We start from the raw sequence: 19,344 nt of genomic DNA on the forward strand, positions 1-19,344 counted from the left end.
AAAGTCTTTGACTGGCTAATTATGCTAATCATCATTTCAGGATATATTTATTATGCACTAAATCTTGCCAATGAAATGGGGACAGTTGCCAAGTTTAATCCATTAGTTTATAACATTTACAGCAGAATGACTAAGCGTATGCGTTTAGGAAACCTCATTCCAAAAGAACTGCTTTTGTGGTGCCAGGAATTGAAATAAGTTACTTTTGCACATGTAAACAAATAAATAACCACAATTTTGATTATGGTTTAAGAGAAACTTTGGTATCATCCGAGTTATAACATGTATGTTTTGCTTTTCACTTAATTTTGGTATGTATTGTATTTGTTGATGTCACCTGGATTCCTTCCTGATTACTCTTTTTACATTGATGACCATGAGAGAAACTAGTTTGTGTGATTTTATGTTTTTTCATATCAAATAAACTTAACTAAAAACTAACCGAAGGCCCAATCAAAACCACTACGACATCAATATTGGGACAAAACAATGACGAGTAATGAAATAATGTGCATCATCATTTATTTCAGTTCAAAATCCTAGCTTCCAAAACAGGTATGTGGTTAAAGGAAATCCATTTCCTGTACAGTTAAGGTCAGCAAGGTCAAGTTAGGTACAGTGCGACTTGAAAGAGATCATCTTGAGGTGAGATGTCAGTGGTTCTGAACAGACTTTTAATGGTGTGCTCCTACAACGATGTTTCTGGTGGTCATGCTACAGTACATTCTCTCATGTTCCTTCCACTTTGCCTAAAAGAGGGTTATTTGTCCATGAGGCGCTTTGAGGAGGTTCTGGGCTTGAGGCCATGCACACACACAAGAAGTAAATTCAGTCTATCAAAGTCAGCAAGGAAAAATGTGACTAAAAAGGAACTGAACATACTGTATTTTGGTAAACCACTGCTTAACTTCCTACTGTACTCAAAAGGAAGCTGACATTTAGGATTAGTTTACGTTAAGCTACATCCTTTATGGATACTCCCAGTTCTGAACTCCGCCTACAACAAGCACAAACTGTGCATGTGTTTGTTAGCTCTGGGACACCAGCATACATTATACGGACTCAAGTTTGTCATTGTCACAGTCTTGATCATAAGAACTCAGGGCTAGCAATTTTATCAGAACCCACCCCAACTCTCCCAAATGTATTGCCCTCCCCCTCTCCCTCAAATAATTAGAAGTCTTTAATGAAGCCAACATACACATTATGACAAAACAAATGAGAACTGTAAAGTAAAATGATCAATGAAGTGACTGTTTGCACCTCGCTGGTAAACCTGTTGGTGGTGGAAACTTATTCTTGCAGCATTATAATGCATCAACTAACTCTTGTTAAATATATGTATATATTTTGATATATATATACACAAACTCATGAGAAAAAACTTAAACGTCTTAACTTTATTATGTTTTGTTTTTAGAACCATGATAATGGTTTGAGACAAAAAGGGTAAATGCGAATAAAAATCAAATCAGGTCTCCTTTTTTTTTTTTTCCATTCAAAAATGTTTTTGTCGTCGTCGGTAGCAGTGACACTGAATTCAGGCGATTTGGACAGATCCCTTAATGATGGCTGGGGGGCCAGACGTTGGTGACATGAAGTCCTTACAGAGGCCGTCCGCCCTGTTTCTCTCTCATCCACGCATGGATCCTCTCCTTTAGTTCAGGGACTGTAAAATTAACAACAGACTGTGAGGAGGCGCATAGTAACATTCACAATCTATCAAGTGGTAATTTAATTTGACATTTAGTGTCCTGAAACCGCTTGCCTTGAATCTAAAACTAGATAATTGCTTTGCTGTTTCTAGTAAGCTCTTTATTGCATGCCTACCTTGAACAGAAACTCTCGCTTTACATGTAATTATTGCTGAAAAAGTCATGATGGTGTGGTTACCTGACTCCAGCATGCTCTCTGTGAGAGGCTGCCTGTTGAAGGGATCAGTGGGGGAGTTGAGCAGGTGGCGCAGGATGATGGATCGATCCATGATGTTCCCCGAAGGCAGAATCACAGGGTCAGTCATCAGCGTGTCCATCAGAGGGTCTGTTATAACACAGTCACATGACATTCTCACAAAAGGATCAACACGCACACACACACACAGCACTGGCAACTTTGTTTCATCACAGTGAGAGCAAGCTATACATCCATGTAGCGAACACATGATCGTGTGAGCCGGTGACATGTGTCGAGTGTGAATGTGTTTACAACAGAAATATTGGTGCACCTATCAAAACACCAGTAAAGAAAACATCCAAAAAATACTCATTAAGAGCATTCGATTAGGGGTGTGCCCCATATTGAAATGTCACAGGGTTGTTCCAGCAGGACTTGTGCGTTACTAAAATAAAACCTTGGCCTGGAAGATTCTAACCGCACAGAAAGCCGACACCTCAGCCTCTTGTACGGCACACTCCCGTCGACTGTGGTGGGTTGGCTGGCGTATCTGGGAATCAAAGGAGGTATGTGGGCCACGTTCACTTTCTAGATTATATTAAGTGTGTGGTTATAGGATAGCCTTGCTCTAAGCTGTCTATATGACCTCCATGAGCTGCAAAAATCCCCTGCAAATGTCTGGAATTCAACAGTGACAGAGGCTGCTGAAGATCCTGTCTGTCTGCACTGGCTGACCTGAGGTCACACCAGATTTCGAAGCAAGTGACTTTTTTCTACTTGGAGCAAAAAAAATAAATGAATCGTGTTACTGGATGTTCAGTACAGTAATCACAAGAAAACTTTTGTTTCATTTAAACTTTACAACTTCTATTTTAAATCTGTATTTTAAGACACAAGAAGCTACAAGAAGCAGAGTTATTACATTTTTTTCAATGTGGCTATTCTTTACAATATATCATGAGATTTCATCATGATAGTCCCTCAACAAGACATTACATTTTTAACATCTTTTTAAGACTAGGAGATGTTTAAGATCATTATCTAAATAAGCTGGGGGCTCTGTAATATTGAGAACCACACAGAAAAATAAGAAATGTGGGGCTTGAGTACAGAATTTAGTGGGAAGAGTCTGCAATGCTCCTCGAGTCAATTTACCTCTAACTGGTTATACAGATGTAAAAGTTGCAGTTATGCTGCTTCAACACAGACACACACAAACCTTTGAACTCATCAGGTGCATCACTGTAGTCCATTTCAGACTGGGAGTTCTTGGCGACTATTTCCTCCACCTTCTCAGATAGCAGCTTGAATTTTTCAATGGCTATGGAGGATTTAATACCAGCCTTCCTCATCTTTGAGATCACCTCTTCAAAGAGCTCTCGGCTGTACGATCGCTGCACAGAGACCAAAAACAGGGGAAATTTATTAGAGCAGTCTCTTTGAGATGATGCTGGTATTCGGTGCCTTCACTGTGTGTTATTGTCATCATAATTCGAGACTTAAAACACAGTCAGGATGAAACACTGTATTACATTCACAAGGTACAATAGAGAACTCATGCTGATGTCTTGCAGGCGTTGAGACCATGACTGTGATGATCTACCACAACTGCCTGCAGCCTTTTCTCATGACTAATATTCATCATAACAAACTCCAACTTGTGTTTTCTCATTGCAGTCACCAACTATATATTACACCAACTAAAGCTTCTACATCTAGAGTGAAAACGCTCTATCTGCAATGATTTGCAAATTTTATCTCGATCAGTGCCAACCTGGTCATCTGCAATTGCTTTAGCAAAGCGGGCACAGTCTAGCTGCAGGTAGATGTCAGTCAGCTGGTCTAAGAGCTTCTTGGGCTCAAAGCCGTACTTCTCGGGGTTCTCCACCTTCAGGTCCCGACACTTGGGCCCACAGAGCTGCTGGAGGTTAAAGTTTAGCATGGCAGCTAAACGAGGCCCCAGTTCCTGTATGAAGAAGACGGCGTTGTTAAGAGTAGCTTCTTATTGAGAATACGTTTCCTCTTATAGCACAGAGAATATATCAAGTGCAAAATGTTGTAGAGGGGAAGCAACACTTACAGGCCTGAGGAAAGGCTTCTGGACCTGCTTGGTGAGGATGTGGAACATTTCAACCGTCTCTGTGGCCAGGGCCAGATAGGAGCGAGACACCCGCTCATCCTGAGTCAGCTGGGACTGGCGGCTCTGCTGCTGCTCCTGTAAGTTAGCAGGAAAACACATAAACAATATTATTCTGGTTTATTCTGCACCAGTTACCTTCTGCTCAAGTTTCATGACTGAGCACAAGACTCTGATCGAGTTACAGTGATACAAGTTCAAACTTGTCTCCTTCCTTAAACGTTTTGGCATTTTGAGTCACAGCAGGTTTTTATTGCTTTGATTCTGTGTTACTTTGCTGAAATAATTTAGGCTTAAACATGACAGCTTTGTCTGAATAAATGGTAAATAAATATGAAACCCTACTGAGGCGAGCACTAACCCTTGGCAGCTGATCCCACTGCTCCTTATTCTTCATCTCTTCTTGAACTTCATGGATACGCTTCAGGGACTCAAGGCTCTCGTCTAACAAGAAGGTGGTGTCGTTAATCAGCATGTTGATGTAGCGCACAAACTGCTTGCCAGAGCTAAAGGGGAGTAAGCAGGAAATAAGACAGACGAGGAGGTCAGGTTGGAACTGATCCGAGTCAGACAGACACTGACTCAAACTTAAATTGTTTCGTTTTTTTTTGTCTGGACCAAAACTGTGCCTTGAAATCAAACTCACTTGAACTCCTCCATGAAGGTACCATGGTGGGCAATGTTTTGCCACAGACTCTTGAAGATAGTGCTGATATGGTACCGTATAGTGAACTTATCGTAGAACTCGCTGGTGGCACCGGTATGCTCAACATCTGACAAGAGAGGAAAGTTTTTTTTAAAGTGAAAAAGAGAAAGATAGATTTCAGACAATCTAAAGTATATCCCATTTACTACTGCAACAGCTCAAAATAACAGTGTTCAGTAAAACTCACCAGTGTAGAACTTCATGAGGGCAGGGACCAGCTGTTTGACAGACAACGGGTGGTTCTCCATCATTTCAGAGAATCGCTGAGTGCGAGGCTGTACAGCAGGGTTGGTGACAAACAGCACCTCCACCAACTTGGCGATAAGGTAGGGGTTCCTGATGTAGTTTTGACTGCAGATGAACACCACCAAAAAGGTGACAATGTCTTGGACACATGGCTCATATAAAACCTGGGGAGAATACCTGGAAGAGAAGGAGGAGATGGAGGAAGGGATGAAACAAGCAACACTGAAAACTGCTTACATTGAAACAGCTGAAATGATATAGGGCACAAGGAACCAAATACATCACATGTTGTGGATTAAGAAACATCACTTGTGTCCAAGTTTTGTCTCTACATTTTAGATCTATATTTTTCTTTTATAGTATAATTTCTTTAAACAGACATGTTGAGGTGTGAACATTTTATTGCTCCCATTCATAGGAAATCCTTTGCTAAGACATGACCAATGAGAAAAATGTGTAAGACTGAACTGTGAACTTACTGCACGACAAAAAGCAAAAACTCAGCCACATCTTCAATGTAGAACTCGGGGAGAGCAGCAAAGCTTTTGGGAATCTCAGGGTTCAGTGGCAGAGTGATGCTGTGAAAGGGATGAAGGAATAAACATGATACTTACATCTTGATTTATAATATATTCTGAAGTGAAACAGCATGACAGACAGCAAAAAACTTAAAACAATGCCCTTTTGTGTGTGTGTGTGTGTGTGTGTGTGTGTGTGTGTGTGTGTGATGCCACATCTGTTCCATTTACATCAATATCACAACAAACAGCAAAATATTTTGTCAGTGGCAGGCCGACTCACTTGGGGTAGGCAGGGTCCACCATGCGAAGAATGAGCTGAATGACTGTGCTGTAGAACTGCAGACATCTGCGGAGCAGGTTCTCATCCAGAAGGCCCACGTCAGCACAAGCTTTGGCTCGCACCAGTTTCTGACAGGACAAAGTCACACAGGATAAGGATCACATCTCTGTAAATATGCTCTATCGCAGAATTCTGCATGTTTCAGCGTTTAACGATAGTCCGGGACACAACACCTCTAATATCCAGATACAGTAAACTGAGAAATGAGTCTCTGCGTATCTGCACCTGTACAGTGTCCAAGGTTTAATCAGTCAAAGAAGGAGAGAGAGTTGCTGCATCCGCAAGGATGTTAAACAGACCTTGAGCTGGGTTTTGCATCGCTTGAGCATCTCTCTGTGTCTGCTGGCCAGGGGAGAGTCTTTCCATTGGCTTTCACTGTTTTTCAGCTCCTCTACAGTCCTAACATGGGAAACAACACTATTAATACAAAAAAAAAAAAAAACTGAGCATGCTATAATTATTACCCATGTGTATGTGTTTATGTGTACCTGTTGAGTTCACGGATGGCCCGCAACCTGCGGATGTAGCGCCTGCAGCCAGGCAGGATGGACAAATGGTGGGTGTGCAGCGTCAAGAAGAAACACTCGGTGGGGAACTTGGGTTCGGAGAACTTGGCGGGGTCTTCATCTGTCCATGTGAACAGATCAAATTCATGATTTCCAATATGGAAACAAGCACCATCGGTCAGAACAGTCTGCCAGGACCATTTATCAGTTTAACTGCCTATACAAACTTATGTTAGTGAGTCATGTGCCAAAGGTTTTTATGAATCATTTCAATTCTTGTAGATGATTGCAAATAAGTTAGAGGTAGAAGGAACAGAGAAAGTACACAAGGAATGAATCATCTGTGATTAATTGGATCACATCTGATAAAACTCACATATCTGGCAAGCTGATGAATCACTGAGAACTAATAAGTATGCAAAATGGCTCCTTTCTATGCAATCAACAGATTTCTGAAAATGGCAGCAGTTTAAGGCTCAAAAAGACTCATTTCAAACTTTAACACAAAATCACTTTATAAAAACTAATTATGATTTTGCCCAGACCCCTCACAATCAAAAATCATTTTCATTCAGGGCAACTTACGCAGTTCAGTCAGCCAGCTCTTGAGCTCCTCCATAGTGGCCTTCAGACGCGTCTCCTCCAGGCTGACTACAAGGCGACACCGTGGGTGGAAAATGTAGTAGGGGTCCACCGTCTCCAGCTTGATCTTCATGCTCAACTGTTGCAGCACCCATAAGAAGTTGAGCATAAAGCCGTCTGTTGACACCAGCTTGTCATCCGTCTGGAAGAAAAGGAGGGTGAATATTAATGTTCAAAAGCTGTAGATGCAACCTGAACGTGACAACAATTCTGCAAAAAAAACTGACATTTGGCTGTGTTAGTGACAAGTACACTATGTCCCAATGACACAATGGCTGAATTTTATATACTTATTTCAAATGTCAAACATATTATTTAGTAAAAAATATTTATATTTTTTTATATTTATATTTTTGTTGAATGTGAACTTCTGAAACTCACCTGCATCTGGGCCTTCTTCACATTGTAGTTGACTAAAGCTGCCATGTAATTAAGAGCTAACTCGCGTGTCTCTCCATTTAGTAGGATGTTATGGAGAACTTTGAACAAGTCACCCTGCAAAAGATGAAAAAAAATATTTTAACACATTCCTTTATACTGATACAAAAGCATTGCTATGAAATAAAAAAAACAGTATGAAGCGGAGACTCACCCTTGCTGACTCCAGATAGTGCTGCAAGGACTGGCTGACCACTCGCGTGTTCTCCATGGTGATGGCTGGGCCAGAGAAATACTTGTCTCCTACTTTGGTCTACAGGAAAAGAAAAGCATTGAGTTCAGTCATAAAAATGATCTGTACATTAAACATCTTGCCAGTTGTTCTTCATTCTCTGACAATTTTTAGCAGGACCTTCAAGTAGAGAATGTTCTGCAGTTTGACCAGTATTTGATGCTACTAAGTCAAGAATATAAAAGAAAAGACGGAGCTGAGTGAACATCAGCAGTGTGACTCACATCATCCTCAGCAAACACAGAGAGGTTGAAGAAGGCTCCCAGGTAGGACAGTCTCTGGATCTCTCTGCCACAACCAGGGCTCAGAGGTTTGGGACACCATAGAGGCAGCGACGTTACCTGCACGCAGGAGCCATGACAGACACGCATATTACACAGGAGGATAAACGGGTTCATGTGTCAGCAATTCATTATCATTCACAGGACTGTTTTACTTGTCCCAACCTCCACCATAAAACACTATACGTCTTTCATCCACAACCATGGTAACTTATAACTCAAACCAGTGAGTGAAGCTAAAAGCCTAAATGTGGCTTGAGATGAATATGCAGTAGTTATGAAACGGATTCATTAACACACAGTTGCCAAGCAACTAAATTAGCTTAATATAAACATAAAGATCCCCTCTAGACATGTTTAAGACAAATATAAATACTCTGTATTGAATAATTATTTGTGCCTGCTGTGCTTTTTCACAGCAGAAACTGATAATCTAATTAAAAAATACAGAATATATGAAAAGGCAAATATTTTTTTTTAATCAAACGTTTAACTGCTGGACACAAGATGTCTCCTACTCCTGAAAAGTCTGTTCTCAATGTTTGTGCACTGGAGGCTTGAAGTTTCCACATCACACTTGTGCAATTTCCAAACTGGACCACGACCGCCTTGTGCGCAAGCTGTGATATCACAAATCATGCTTGTAGGTGCACGTCTTAAACTAAGATTTAAGGTGAGCACAGAGAATCTTTCCACTTCAGCAGATGAACGTGAAAACAGCCTTCGTGTGCAAAACTCTGCACATATATCATTCAGCTCACAGCTCAAACGTTCACAAAGCGAAGAAACAAAGCACAACACATATGTGAGCGGTGTTGGACTCACGAATGTGTTGTGAAGTCTGATTTGACATTTTTAAGTTGCTAGATAAAGGGAAAGTCCTCTCCCATGCAAAGGGGAATTTCCTTTGTCTTTGGAACAGGGAAAAGTATTTGTGTCATGATTAGAAGTAAGTAGAGCACATTTCTCTGTACTGATGTCAATTGAAAATGAAAGTATGAGGAGAGTATAAACAACAAAGACAATAGCCGGTCACGTCTGAGGGAAATACGGGATGAAATTAAATTGTTTGGTGACTTGAGAAATAAGCCTTAATAAATGAGCCGTGAAGACATAATGATGAACCCCTAAGTGCCATAATATAACGTTGGCTTGACCAACTGTTTACTTACCAAACTGCACACTGGGTGAGTTTTTCCAAACTTGATTTCACAAAGCTCAGCTAATGCCTGTAAAACAAATAAAACACAATTGAAACAAATCTTAAATCGAGATCATGTTTTATTCACAAAGAAATCAGGTAAGATGGTAACATGTACTTAAATAACCCCGGAACAATACATATTGTTTTTCTTGACTTTGATGGGTAACAATTGCCAGTTAGAGATTATCTGATTTAAGATCAGACTGTCTGAGGCTGTCTGACAGGCTACCAACAACTCATTAAGCCCTGATGTGTATATCTGTATATCAGCTGTCAATGCAACTACATTCATTCTGATCTCCTGCCTATTACTACGGGTCGGGCCAGGACGACATCTCCTTACCATGAGGGGGAATTTAAAGTTGTCGCTGTCAAAGGAACATTCTTTCACTGCAAGAGCCAGCCCATGAAGGATAGGAATGAAGATCTGAAAAAAAAAACAAGAGAAAAACAACAAAAAAACCTGTCATTCATCAGCGTCATATCAACTATTGTAAATATGTTTTCAGCTCACAGAAAAAAAAACTCAAGTTGTGTATTTTTGCCAGAATTATTGCGATTTCTTCATCACCGTGAAGGTGTTTTAGCATGTTCGCTCGAAAACGTGGTATCTATCACACATAGTTAAACCCACCTGTCTGAACACTTCTTCCTCCTGGTGGGTAATGCGCACCAGTTCCTGAATAAAGCCGTATGGGAGGTTCCGACACAGCATATAAGGTACCAGCAGAGACTGATGGAGAGGGCTCCTACATGTAACAGACAGACAGAAGAAGAATTGAACCGAAAAGAAATAAATAAATCGTGTGTCTGAAGGGAAGGTGAAAGAGTAGTTGCTATGGAGACCCAGAAAAAGGAAGGAAAAGGAACAGAACGTACACAAACATAATGACAGATAAAAAAATATATAAATAAATAACCCAAAGATTGCCACGTCATCTTGCGGGCTTGCTTACCGAGGCTGGGTCAGGGTGCCTTGCAGGACCAGGGCAACGTGGGAAATACACTGAGAGCGAATGTTGCTGAGAAGCTGGCTGACATTTGGTTGGCTGCACATCTGAGAGCGGAACGGAAATGAGAGGAGGAGAGAGAAAATGGTTAAAAGGTGTGATAAAAATGTATGCTGTCAATTTCACACGGTGTCTCTCTCCAAGACCCGACTGAATCACAATGTTCTTGGAAGAGCGAAGCCTCCACTTATTTCCAGACTGACTGGCCTGCAGCTAGTCTCTGAAGGACAGGCTGTTCTTCTGTCTTAAGGACGTTTTGTAGCACACTCGGTTGTTATTATCAGTGAGGTCATCAGGACAGGAATTATATCAGTCTTAATGCTTCAATTAAATGTATGAATAGATTTTCTTCTTTAGTATAAAATTAAAAATAATACTATTAGTGTCAATCATCTGAATAAGACGGCTGCCTTGTTGAAACATTTTTGTCTTGCAGATTGACCGCTACCTTGGGAGCTTTCCTCTCCTCCATGCCAACACTGTCAAAACGCTCAATGAGGTAGTTCAGCATCTCTGTCTCTTTGCATGCTTCAATGGTGAAGCGGTCGCTGGCTGAATCGCAGGACATCCCCCCTCCACATGCACCAAGACTATAAAAAAACAAACAAACACAGGAACAAGGACAAAGAGGGGCTCATTAAATAACAGAAAACAATCACAGAGCAGAGAGATGTACTGTTAGCATCAAACATTTACGTATATATATGGTTAACAAGCTCAAACTCTCTTTCAAGGGTCCTGAAAGAAACATATTATAGGGCATTAGTGGCTGGCTTTTGAAAAGGAAACAAGATTTCAGATAAAATAGTCACGAGCTGCTTGCAGCAATTATTTTAAGCTGGTATTAGGATTCTCCTTCCCACATTTAACTGACAAATGTGGTGACATTTTAATTTGCGGTTAGTGGTCAAACCTGTCTGTGAGCTGCTTCAAAGCACAACAACTCTCAAGAGGTAATAACATTACACTTGTTATTTGCCCATTAGACACAGGCAATGTACAAATATCACCTCTGCCCTGAGTCACAATTGTTCTCAATGCTAAAAAAAAAATGAAATCAGCACATCAGATTACATTGTTAAATAACAATGTAAAACTTTATTCGTATCAATTTTTCAAGATGAGATGCAAGTTGAACTAAACAGCAACAACAAACGCGCTAAATCACCTATGCACTTTACTCAATAACAGTGCAAATGTCCATAGAGTCACGAATCACCTACTTCCCATGCATGAAACTAGTAAGACACAGGTCTAACATATGCATAACAGTCTCATGCTGTACTAAATGGGTTAAATGATATTGAAAAAACTTCCCTTTAAGTTAACATGCGCTGTCAGGGTTGAGGATCATTTCTGTTGGATGTGCAAGATCATCTTGTACATACATATACTGCAAATGCTCATATTCATGTACATAAAAATGGAAACAAATCAACTTTACCCGATAATTAGGACCCATTTGGTCATGAATTGACTTAAGAAATACAGTATTAATAAGGTAGATGGTAACAGAAATGCAGGTAATATCAGTAACTATGAAAGTGGATGAATTCAAGGTTGTTTCTAAAGCTCTGTAGAAACTGTATTTGATACTTACCGCCACAAGATACACTAAAAGTTAGTTACTGGACCTTACGTCTAATACTGCCAATGACCAAAACAGTTTAAGCACTCTTAAAGACGTCTGAGCCTACGTCCGTTTATCTTTCACCACTCTGCTCTGGTGTGTTTGTGCGCCGTTAGTGGTAAGCCTCTCGGGCCCACTGGATGCATGCAGTGGGCCCATCGCTGAGCAAGCACGCACACACAAACACACACACCGTGCAGCGGTGTACCTGGACCCAAACTGAACCCGCGCAAAATCCTCCTCCTCCTCAGAATCTTCATCACTGCTGTCCTGAGACATGTCAGAGAGGGCAAACAACAGGAACGACAAGGGGCTAACATGACGAGGAAAAACAGAAGGAGTGAGGTCGGGAGGGGAAAAAAAAAAAAAAAAAAGAAAGAGGATGTAGTGCTAGTGGGGGAAGACAGAGGGGGAGGTGAAAAACATGAAGACAAATGTGGAGCGGTAACACGCAAGAAAACCGGACAGGGAAGAAGGAAGCAGTACGGAGAGAACGCTAGAGGGTTGCATGCCTGCTTGAAGACCACTTCTTGTGCTTTTTTTTAAAATATTCATTAATGCCATTTTGTCTGCTGCTTTAACACACTGTCAGAACATTTTTTCAACTGATAACTCAGCTGAGTCACCATCACTCAGGAAGCTTGTCTTGAGCAAGCCAATGCAAAGAGGAGTAAGCTGTTTTTTTTTATTATTATTATTTGCTTGAGAATTTTAAAGCAATGTATTACCTATAAAACATGTTTGTTAAACTGGTTATTAGTTATTTGCAAAAGGGTTAGGCTTTGTAACATGACACATGTAAGCAACAAGCATCCTTAATACTACGATAATGCTGTTAAATCTAAAGTAATGTAACTGAAAATTCAATGAAAATATATGGACTATAAAGTGCTTGATAATATTTTATTTCAGTTTCCTTTGATCTTAATCATTTGTAACTGATGACATACTGCATATTTTTTAAACTGATGCTGGAACTGTTTATTTCATTTTAACTTAAGACTTGAAAATATAGAAATGTATAAAAATCAGGTTGTTTAGCAACCTCTGACTAGCAGTTTAAATCGAACTCAGTTGAGATTATTTTAAGCCTGTTAAGATGAGAACTGGCTGCATGAAATGGAAGTTTATATAAGAATTAATGTAGATAAAAATGATCTGACCACAGATTTAGTTTGAAGACTTTTGGGTCACACCCAACCTCAAGTCTGGTGGGACACAAAAAGTTAAGCTTTTAGTATTGTTGTTTGCGTGTGCACCACACACTGACATGCAAATGGCAGATGAGATACCTAGACGGCGGGATCCTGGCAGCAAAGGCAGCCTGTCGGGTGTTCGATCTGGGAGAAGGGGGCACCATAGGAAGGGGTGTGGAGGAGGGTTGGCTGCGAGCTACAGGTGAGCTCAGGGGGAGGGACTGGGGGCTAGGTGGTGGCAGAGGAACCGGGGTATTGGGAGGAACAGAGGGCCCAGCGGAGCCGGGAGGGGGTCCAAAGAAACTGAATCCTCTGTGGCCTGGGCTCGATGGGGAAAGTGCCCCCCAAGGAGAGGTGACAGAGTAAGGACGATAGCGCTGGGAGATGGGCATGGGGGCAGATGGAGGATTGAGAGCGTGTCTCGGAGTAGCGGTGGTGGGTGGGCTGGGTGGAACAATAAATTGTGGGGTAGAGGGTGTAGAGGGTGCAGAAGGTGTAGCAGGGGTGGGGAGAGATGGGGAGGTCCTCTTGGCTGCGTCCAGAGCCATTGGGTGAGGGCTACCACACCCATACAGACTGTGGACAACATTGATGAGATGATGATTGGCAAAACTTCATCGAGAAGAAAAAATTTTTAAAAAATAATTTATCAAAGCAAAATCTGAAAAACTAGGGCGGAAAAACACGTCAGTTTCAAATCACATTATTAAAAGATCAATCAAGTACACTTTTGAGGAGAAGTGGGGGTGACCGATCCAGAGCCTTGATATGTCTCTGGAGGTTATTTTGTCAGAGCTCATAATACTGAGTCGGGGTACTTGCCTGGACAGAGAGCTGGCTCCAAAGGACCCTGCACCGGGGCCCATAGGGCTGCCACCTTGGCTGGAGGGCTGCACCAGCGTCAGATGGTGGTCGGGGGATTTGGCTGCTGCAATTGGCTGAGAGGTGGCGGTCAAGCTGGCGAAGGGGTTGTGCACACGTGACTGAGTGGACATCATTAAGACCTCCATCAGGATCTGGCCGATCAGGTCTTTGAAGTCAGAGTATGCTACGGGAGAAAAGATCGATAACAGCCTAGTTATCAAATGCTGAAATCTGTCGGTTGTGAACAAAACTTTGCCTTTTCAGAGCGCCGGGTCATTCAGCATGTTGACAGAGATAAAGACGTACCATCTTTAGGGTTCTGCTGAAACTCTGCAGCCAGTGAAGGGAGAAAGATGACATCTCTATCCTGCTCCTTCCACGATACGCGGAGGATCTTACAAACGAGCTGCAGAGCCTGTTCTTCTGAGACATCTGAGTTTGCAGAGGTTTCCTGAGGAGCAGACAAAGGAGGACGACAGCAGAAGTTTGATCACAGTCCAGTGCCATTAAACGAGTAAAAACCAAATAAAGTAGATACTCATAATACTCATTATCTCATGATCACTCTGGTCTATCAAGTGACAGGTATTAGATTAAAATAGATAATTAAAATAACAGTTAGTTGCAGCCCTAATCTGTGTATTAATATAAGTGAAAATGAAACCAAGAAGAGCGTCAATGGAAAGTCCCAAACTACCTTCCAGTAAACACACAGATCACTCACACACCCTTTTGTTGCCTAATTTCAAAAACACGCTTGATCTCTAGTGGGGCATGATCAAAGTCAAGCAGGCTAAGTAATTAATTAAAGATAAAAAGACCCCGAGTGCTGAGTAATGTTCTCTGCTGCCGGTTACCTTTTCAGTCAAGTTCCTCTTCTCCCTGCGGTCGCTGTCCTCCACCTCCATGTTCTCTATCCCTGAGTCCACATCCACCTGGGACATGCTGGAATAAAACAGAGGCACAGTGATTAGGAAGTCTCTTCATCCCCGATGAGACCATGTAAACACTCGAGGCTCAATGCGAAGTGTCACATGTGTCTTGAAAGAGCAAAAACCGAAATGAGGCCATGCTGTGAAACACTATGGTTTTCATTAGTTTGCTACAATCAATCAAGAGAGAAAAAAAACTTTCTGAAGTAACTTCAAAAAGGAACAAGTCACTATTCATTAATGTTACGCTTTTATGTAAAAGCGACCACTGATATTCAGCACATTACTGAGCAACACACCTTTTGATGTGAAACACTTGCCACCAGAGGAATCTACGGTAGCTAACATAATTGAAGAAGAAAACTACATATATTTTAACAGCCACCTATCAAATCTACAGGATTTAAGTATTTAAGACTCATAATATTTCATTCATGTTTCATTTCATTCACTGTGTTTTTAAAGCCTTGGAACAAGGCGGTACAATGTGCCGTGTGCGAGGAAAAACTCTCACCTCTTTTCACAGGAGGCAGTGTCGATGTCCATGCTCTGCGATCGGGACAAACTCTGGGACTGTGTCTCAAGGCTGTTGGAGGGGGAGCTGGAGAGGGAGCTCACGCCCTCGCTGCTTTGACTACCATATGCCACCCCTGCAAAAGCAAAAACACATCACCTGAGCACCTCTAAAGCACCAAAAACAAATAATGTAACATGTTACATGTCGTAACATTATGATTGAGGTATTTATGAGCATTTTACTTTTTGAAACTGGAATAGGTGATATATATCATGGTGCAGGATACAAAATAGGTTTCACACAGTTTGACTCCATATGAATGTGCAGTAAATGCTTCTCAGGTTGTTCTATAAGTCTAAACAGCTCGATCATCTGCAATCGAAGGCAGACTTCTGAAAACTACCAGAGACGGTTATGTCTTAAATATGAAGGCCTATTTATATTTTTACTCTTTACTATTTGGCCTTGGGTTTCATTGTGTTATGTCCCACCTGGTTTTTAATTCAATTTCATCCTGCTTTAATGCATCTAATTTAGTTTATGCACAGTATAGTATTGTAGTAATACTGTGTTTATTGTCATTATTGTTGTTGCTATTAAATCAAACTGACACCAGTCTCCAGTGTGAATAAACAGTGGAGCTGAAGTGTTTACTGCCTTTTCAAACTGATCACATCCCCAAAGGGCACCCCGAACAATTATGTAAGAACCAAGAACAGTATATAGATTAGACATGATGCAACAGCTCTGTCAAGTTTTACATTTCATGTCGGGACTATTCTTTAGAGAAAAACCAACTGTTTAGCTACATTGGCTTCAGCAAAGGCTCAAATTGTTTTTTTTAAGCTCAACGTGGTGCGCCATACCGTTACGAGCCCTGATTACCGCACACAGGTAGAGAGAAAGCTGATTAACACCAAGGATCTTACTGTGGATGAAGGGCTGGAATTAACAACTCTCTCCTGGTTACACAACAATCATCCATCATTAGTAACTGTTAAGTCAAATAAACGAAAACACTGTAAACAGAGGTAGCATCAGGGAGAATATTCATAAATACATTGACATGCAACAAAGGTTTGTGTAACTGCTGAGAATAAATTCAAAAATATTAACCAATTGTGCGAAGTACAATTGTAAAGCAGTCCTAAAAAGGCAGCCTTGTATAGTAACAACACCACATCAATGCATACCAACAAACAATGCCAGGAGACTGTCATACAAGGCTCGCTAGTACATTTTCTAGAGCAGTGCATGGGTGAAAGCATCAATTCTCACTCTGTACAGCAGGGCCTACGCTCGATGTCAAACAGGGACGCTGGTGATCACAGCAAGCTGCTGCTGTTCGTGTTGATGTCATTCAGGGTGCATGTTTGCTTCTTGCTGTTCAAATATCGAGGTCAAAAATATAAAAGGTCCCTTTCAGTGTGGCTCTCAAACTCATATCACCTTCCAGCTACGCTTCAGACAATGTGTCACAGGACCGTTTCGGTAGGATGATAAGGTTTAGGTTATAGATCACACAAGAAGTCAACAACGATAACTATGGCAACAACTGAAGAAAGCTGACTAGACCCTGATCTGTTGACGTCAAAACCTAAAACACACGATTCAACCAAATCTACTTCAATAACACTGACTGTTAAAAACAAGCTAAACGCATCCTGGTACTTCTTATTCAGGTCTTACCAGAGGTGCCCATAGGGGATGTGGCAGGGGTACCACTGTGAACATTAAGCCCCAATGATTGAGAGGCAGCTGGTGGCAGGGGCTGGGGTGCGGCACCTGAGGATCCAGGGAGGGGTCCAGGTGGAGTCTCTCTCTGTGGGGATGTCAGGGGTGTGCTGAGAGGGGTGCAAGGCTGTGACGTCTGTCCCCCTGCCAGTCGTGCCAGACGTCTTCTGCGAATCTGGAACAAATATACCCACACTTAACAAAAGGTGATTGTGCCTTTTGAAGCTGTGGCTTTGACACTATGGAACGCTCTTCCTATAGACGTCGATCTGCGGTCTCTGTTGACACCTTTAAAAATAAACTGAATACTCATTTATTCAAACTGGCCTTTGTCTCACGAGCTGTCTGGTGTTTGTAATTCTGTGTGTTTATAAGGTCTTTTATTGCTTGTGTTGAATTGTTTGGGGGTTTTTTTTTTACTGTTTTCATGGTCTAATTTTTAACATTTTTTCTCTTGTGAAGCACTTTATGACCTTGCTCTGTGAAAGGTACTACACTAAATATAGTTTATTTACTTTACATATTCACTGTACAGCCCTATATAATATGTGCTTGCATATGTGCATATATGTATGACAGGGCTGTGGAAATCTGTATTTATGATAATAGTAATCAGCCATATTTTAATCTGGATAACTGATTAGCACAATCAGACCTGACAACAAACGAAATATAAGGCGATATATTCACTTTGACTTTATCCATCTTAAGACAATTAGTGATCGGTTTTCATTCATCGGGTTTGTAGTACAATGGTTTAAATTCAAGTCTTGCCGAATGGATATAACCCTAGCTGCATTAAGGACAAAGTCAGATGTGCACTAATCGTCACAACTCAGCTGGAGGGTTAAACAGTAGTAATACGTCAACTGCACACTCGAGTTGATCGAGTAGCTAAATGCAGACACAACAGCGAGACAATGAAATAACACTTTGTAAAAAGGTTGTGTGTGTGATTCAAGAGGAATGGCCCAGTGGCCACATATTCGGCCCACAGTAGCTTACACAATGGTGGCCCGGTGTGTTTTTTATGCTGAGTCGTCTCGTAGGCTAATTTTTTTTTTTTTTTGGCTGTTAGCAAAACAACGTTAGCAAATGTCAGCTAGCTTGGCGCAAAAAGAGGAAGATGTCAAATCAACTCGGGAAAAATGTAACATGTACAAAATGAAAAATGATTCAGTATATTTACATGCATTCGTTTGTTTGTTTTTTCAATTGAAAACAGTGTTACCCGTGCACAGCCTCTAGCCTTAACTGTTACGTTAGCTGGCTAGTTAGCATTGTGCTCCGACTACATTAAATTCACGAACTGGCGATGACAGAAACATTTGACCCACATCCGCTTCTTGTTCCTTTATTCCAATATATTAACGGATTAAATAACCTTAATAAACCTCTCATGGTTCGTGCTACGTAACACATACTTATATAAATATATGTTAATGTGAGGATTTTATCGCGGATGCTTTTCTTCAGTAAAGACTATGATAGCCTTGTAGCTAGCAGTGATAGCACGCAGGCTAGTAAGATCATTTGAAAGGAAGGGAAGTAGATTGTAGCGTTAGTAAAAAAAATACAAATATGTCAATTCTCGGTTTTTCCATTCGTATCTTACCTCATCTGCGCTCAACTCCTCCATCGCAGCTAAGTTAGCCAGCTATTTCACTTTCAACTGTTTCAGTGTGTGCCAGCTAGCCAGCTAGCCTGTAGAAGAGCTAAATATGCATAGTCTAACTCCTTTAACTAATATATGTGTCAGTCTGGATTGTCTTCAGATTTTTTTTTTTAAAAAAACTTGGACACCGCTGTGTGAAAGATGGCAAGATACAGCCCCTCCAAAAAAGTCTATCGTTTGCTAGTTTTCTATCCAGAATTAAACAAAAAGAAAAGTTGCTAGCTATTACACGTCAAAATACAACAGCGGCCATTTTGGTTCTATATGCTGTCACGTGATTCAAGAGCCTACAGGAGGAGGTGTGTGAGGCTCCACTGTGCCGCACAGATTAATGTTACATTTTGCCTGTTGTATGTTTATATTTTATTCACTGTTCTAGGCGTCTATCACATTCACGCTGACGCTTCCCACTCTCCCTTAAAAATAAATAAATAAACAGCACAGCCAGTTTTTAAATCCCAGTAGACAGTCAGTGGGGCACAAGGTCACTACAAGGTTTTATTGGACTCATAAGTGCCAGTCGAAACACTGGCAGCCAGATGGTACAATTCAATTTAGCTACAATAAGCAGTATATATTTATAAGCTCCATTTTTATTGTATTACAGATTTATTAAATGGCAGCTCCTATCATCGCCTGT

General features: G+C 41.1%; 1 protein-coding gene across 4 annotated transcripts; it reads right to left on the reverse strand.

Annotated features, from left to right (window-relative positions):
• Window positions 1–505: 505 nt before the first annotated feature.
• ube4b (ubiquitination factor E4B, UFD2 homolog (S. cerevisiae)) lies at window positions 506–18,991 on the reverse strand. 4 transcript variants are annotated; one of them, XM_044351360.1, is made up of 29 exons: window positions 18,645–18,991; window positions 17,081–17,204; window positions 15,293–15,428; window positions 14,704–14,791; window positions 14,153–14,297; window positions 13,805–14,030; window positions 13,079–13,558; window positions 11,995–12,099; window positions 10,605–10,746; window positions 10,103–10,203; window positions 9,781–9,895; window positions 9,490–9,573; window positions 9,115–9,171; window positions 7,886–8,002; window positions 7,584–7,682; window positions 7,373–7,486; window positions 6,935–7,133; window positions 6,332–6,470; window positions 6,143–6,242; window positions 5,784–5,911; window positions 5,462–5,560; window positions 4,924–5,159; window positions 4,677–4,803; window positions 4,392–4,536; window positions 3,974–4,108; window positions 3,668–3,859; window positions 3,113–3,287; window positions 1,894–2,040; window positions 506–1,669 (listed from the first exon to the last, which is right to left on the reverse strand). In XM_044351360.1, the coding sequence occupies exons 1-29, from the start codon at window positions 18,666–18,668 to the stop codon at window positions 1,605–1,607; spliced, it is 4,044 nt and encodes a 1,347-aa protein (XP_044207295.1). In that variant the 5' UTR covers window positions 18,669–18,991; the 3' UTR covers window positions 506–1,604. The 4 variants fall into 4 exon arrangements, with proteins under 4 accessions (XP_044207295.1, XP_044207294.1, XP_044207296.1 ...); XM_044351359.1 differs by having other exon boundaries at window positions 16,985–17,204; XM_044351361.1 differs by lacking the exon at window positions 11,995–12,099 and having other exon boundaries at window positions 16,985–17,204; window positions 18,645–18,990.
• Between the last annotated feature and the right edge of the window lie 353 nt (window positions 18,992–19,344).

The sequence above is a fragment of the Thunnus albacares genome, chromosome 5 (assembly GCF_914725855.1).
Source record: "Thunnus albacares chromosome 5, fThuAlb1.1, whole genome shotgun sequence".
NCBI lineage: Eukaryota > Metazoa > Chordata > Actinopteri > Scombriformes > Scombridae > Thunnus > Thunnus albacares.

What these genes read in the sequence shown, in the direction of transcription:
- ube4b (XM_044351359.1), bottom strand. Translation starts at nt 18,668, where the DNA reads ATGGAGGAGTTGAGCGCAGATGAG. An exon ending in AGGAAGAAGTGTTCAGACAG is followed by an intron (nt 9,574 to 9,780) that starts GTGGGTTTAACT and finishes TTTTTTTTTCAG; the next exon opens with ATCTTCATTCCTATCCTTCA. An exon ending in AGTGGGATCAGCTGCCAAGG is followed by an intron (nt 4,109 to 4,391) that starts GTTAGTGCTCGC and finishes GCTAACTTACAG; the next exon opens with GAGCAGCAGCAGAGCCGCCA.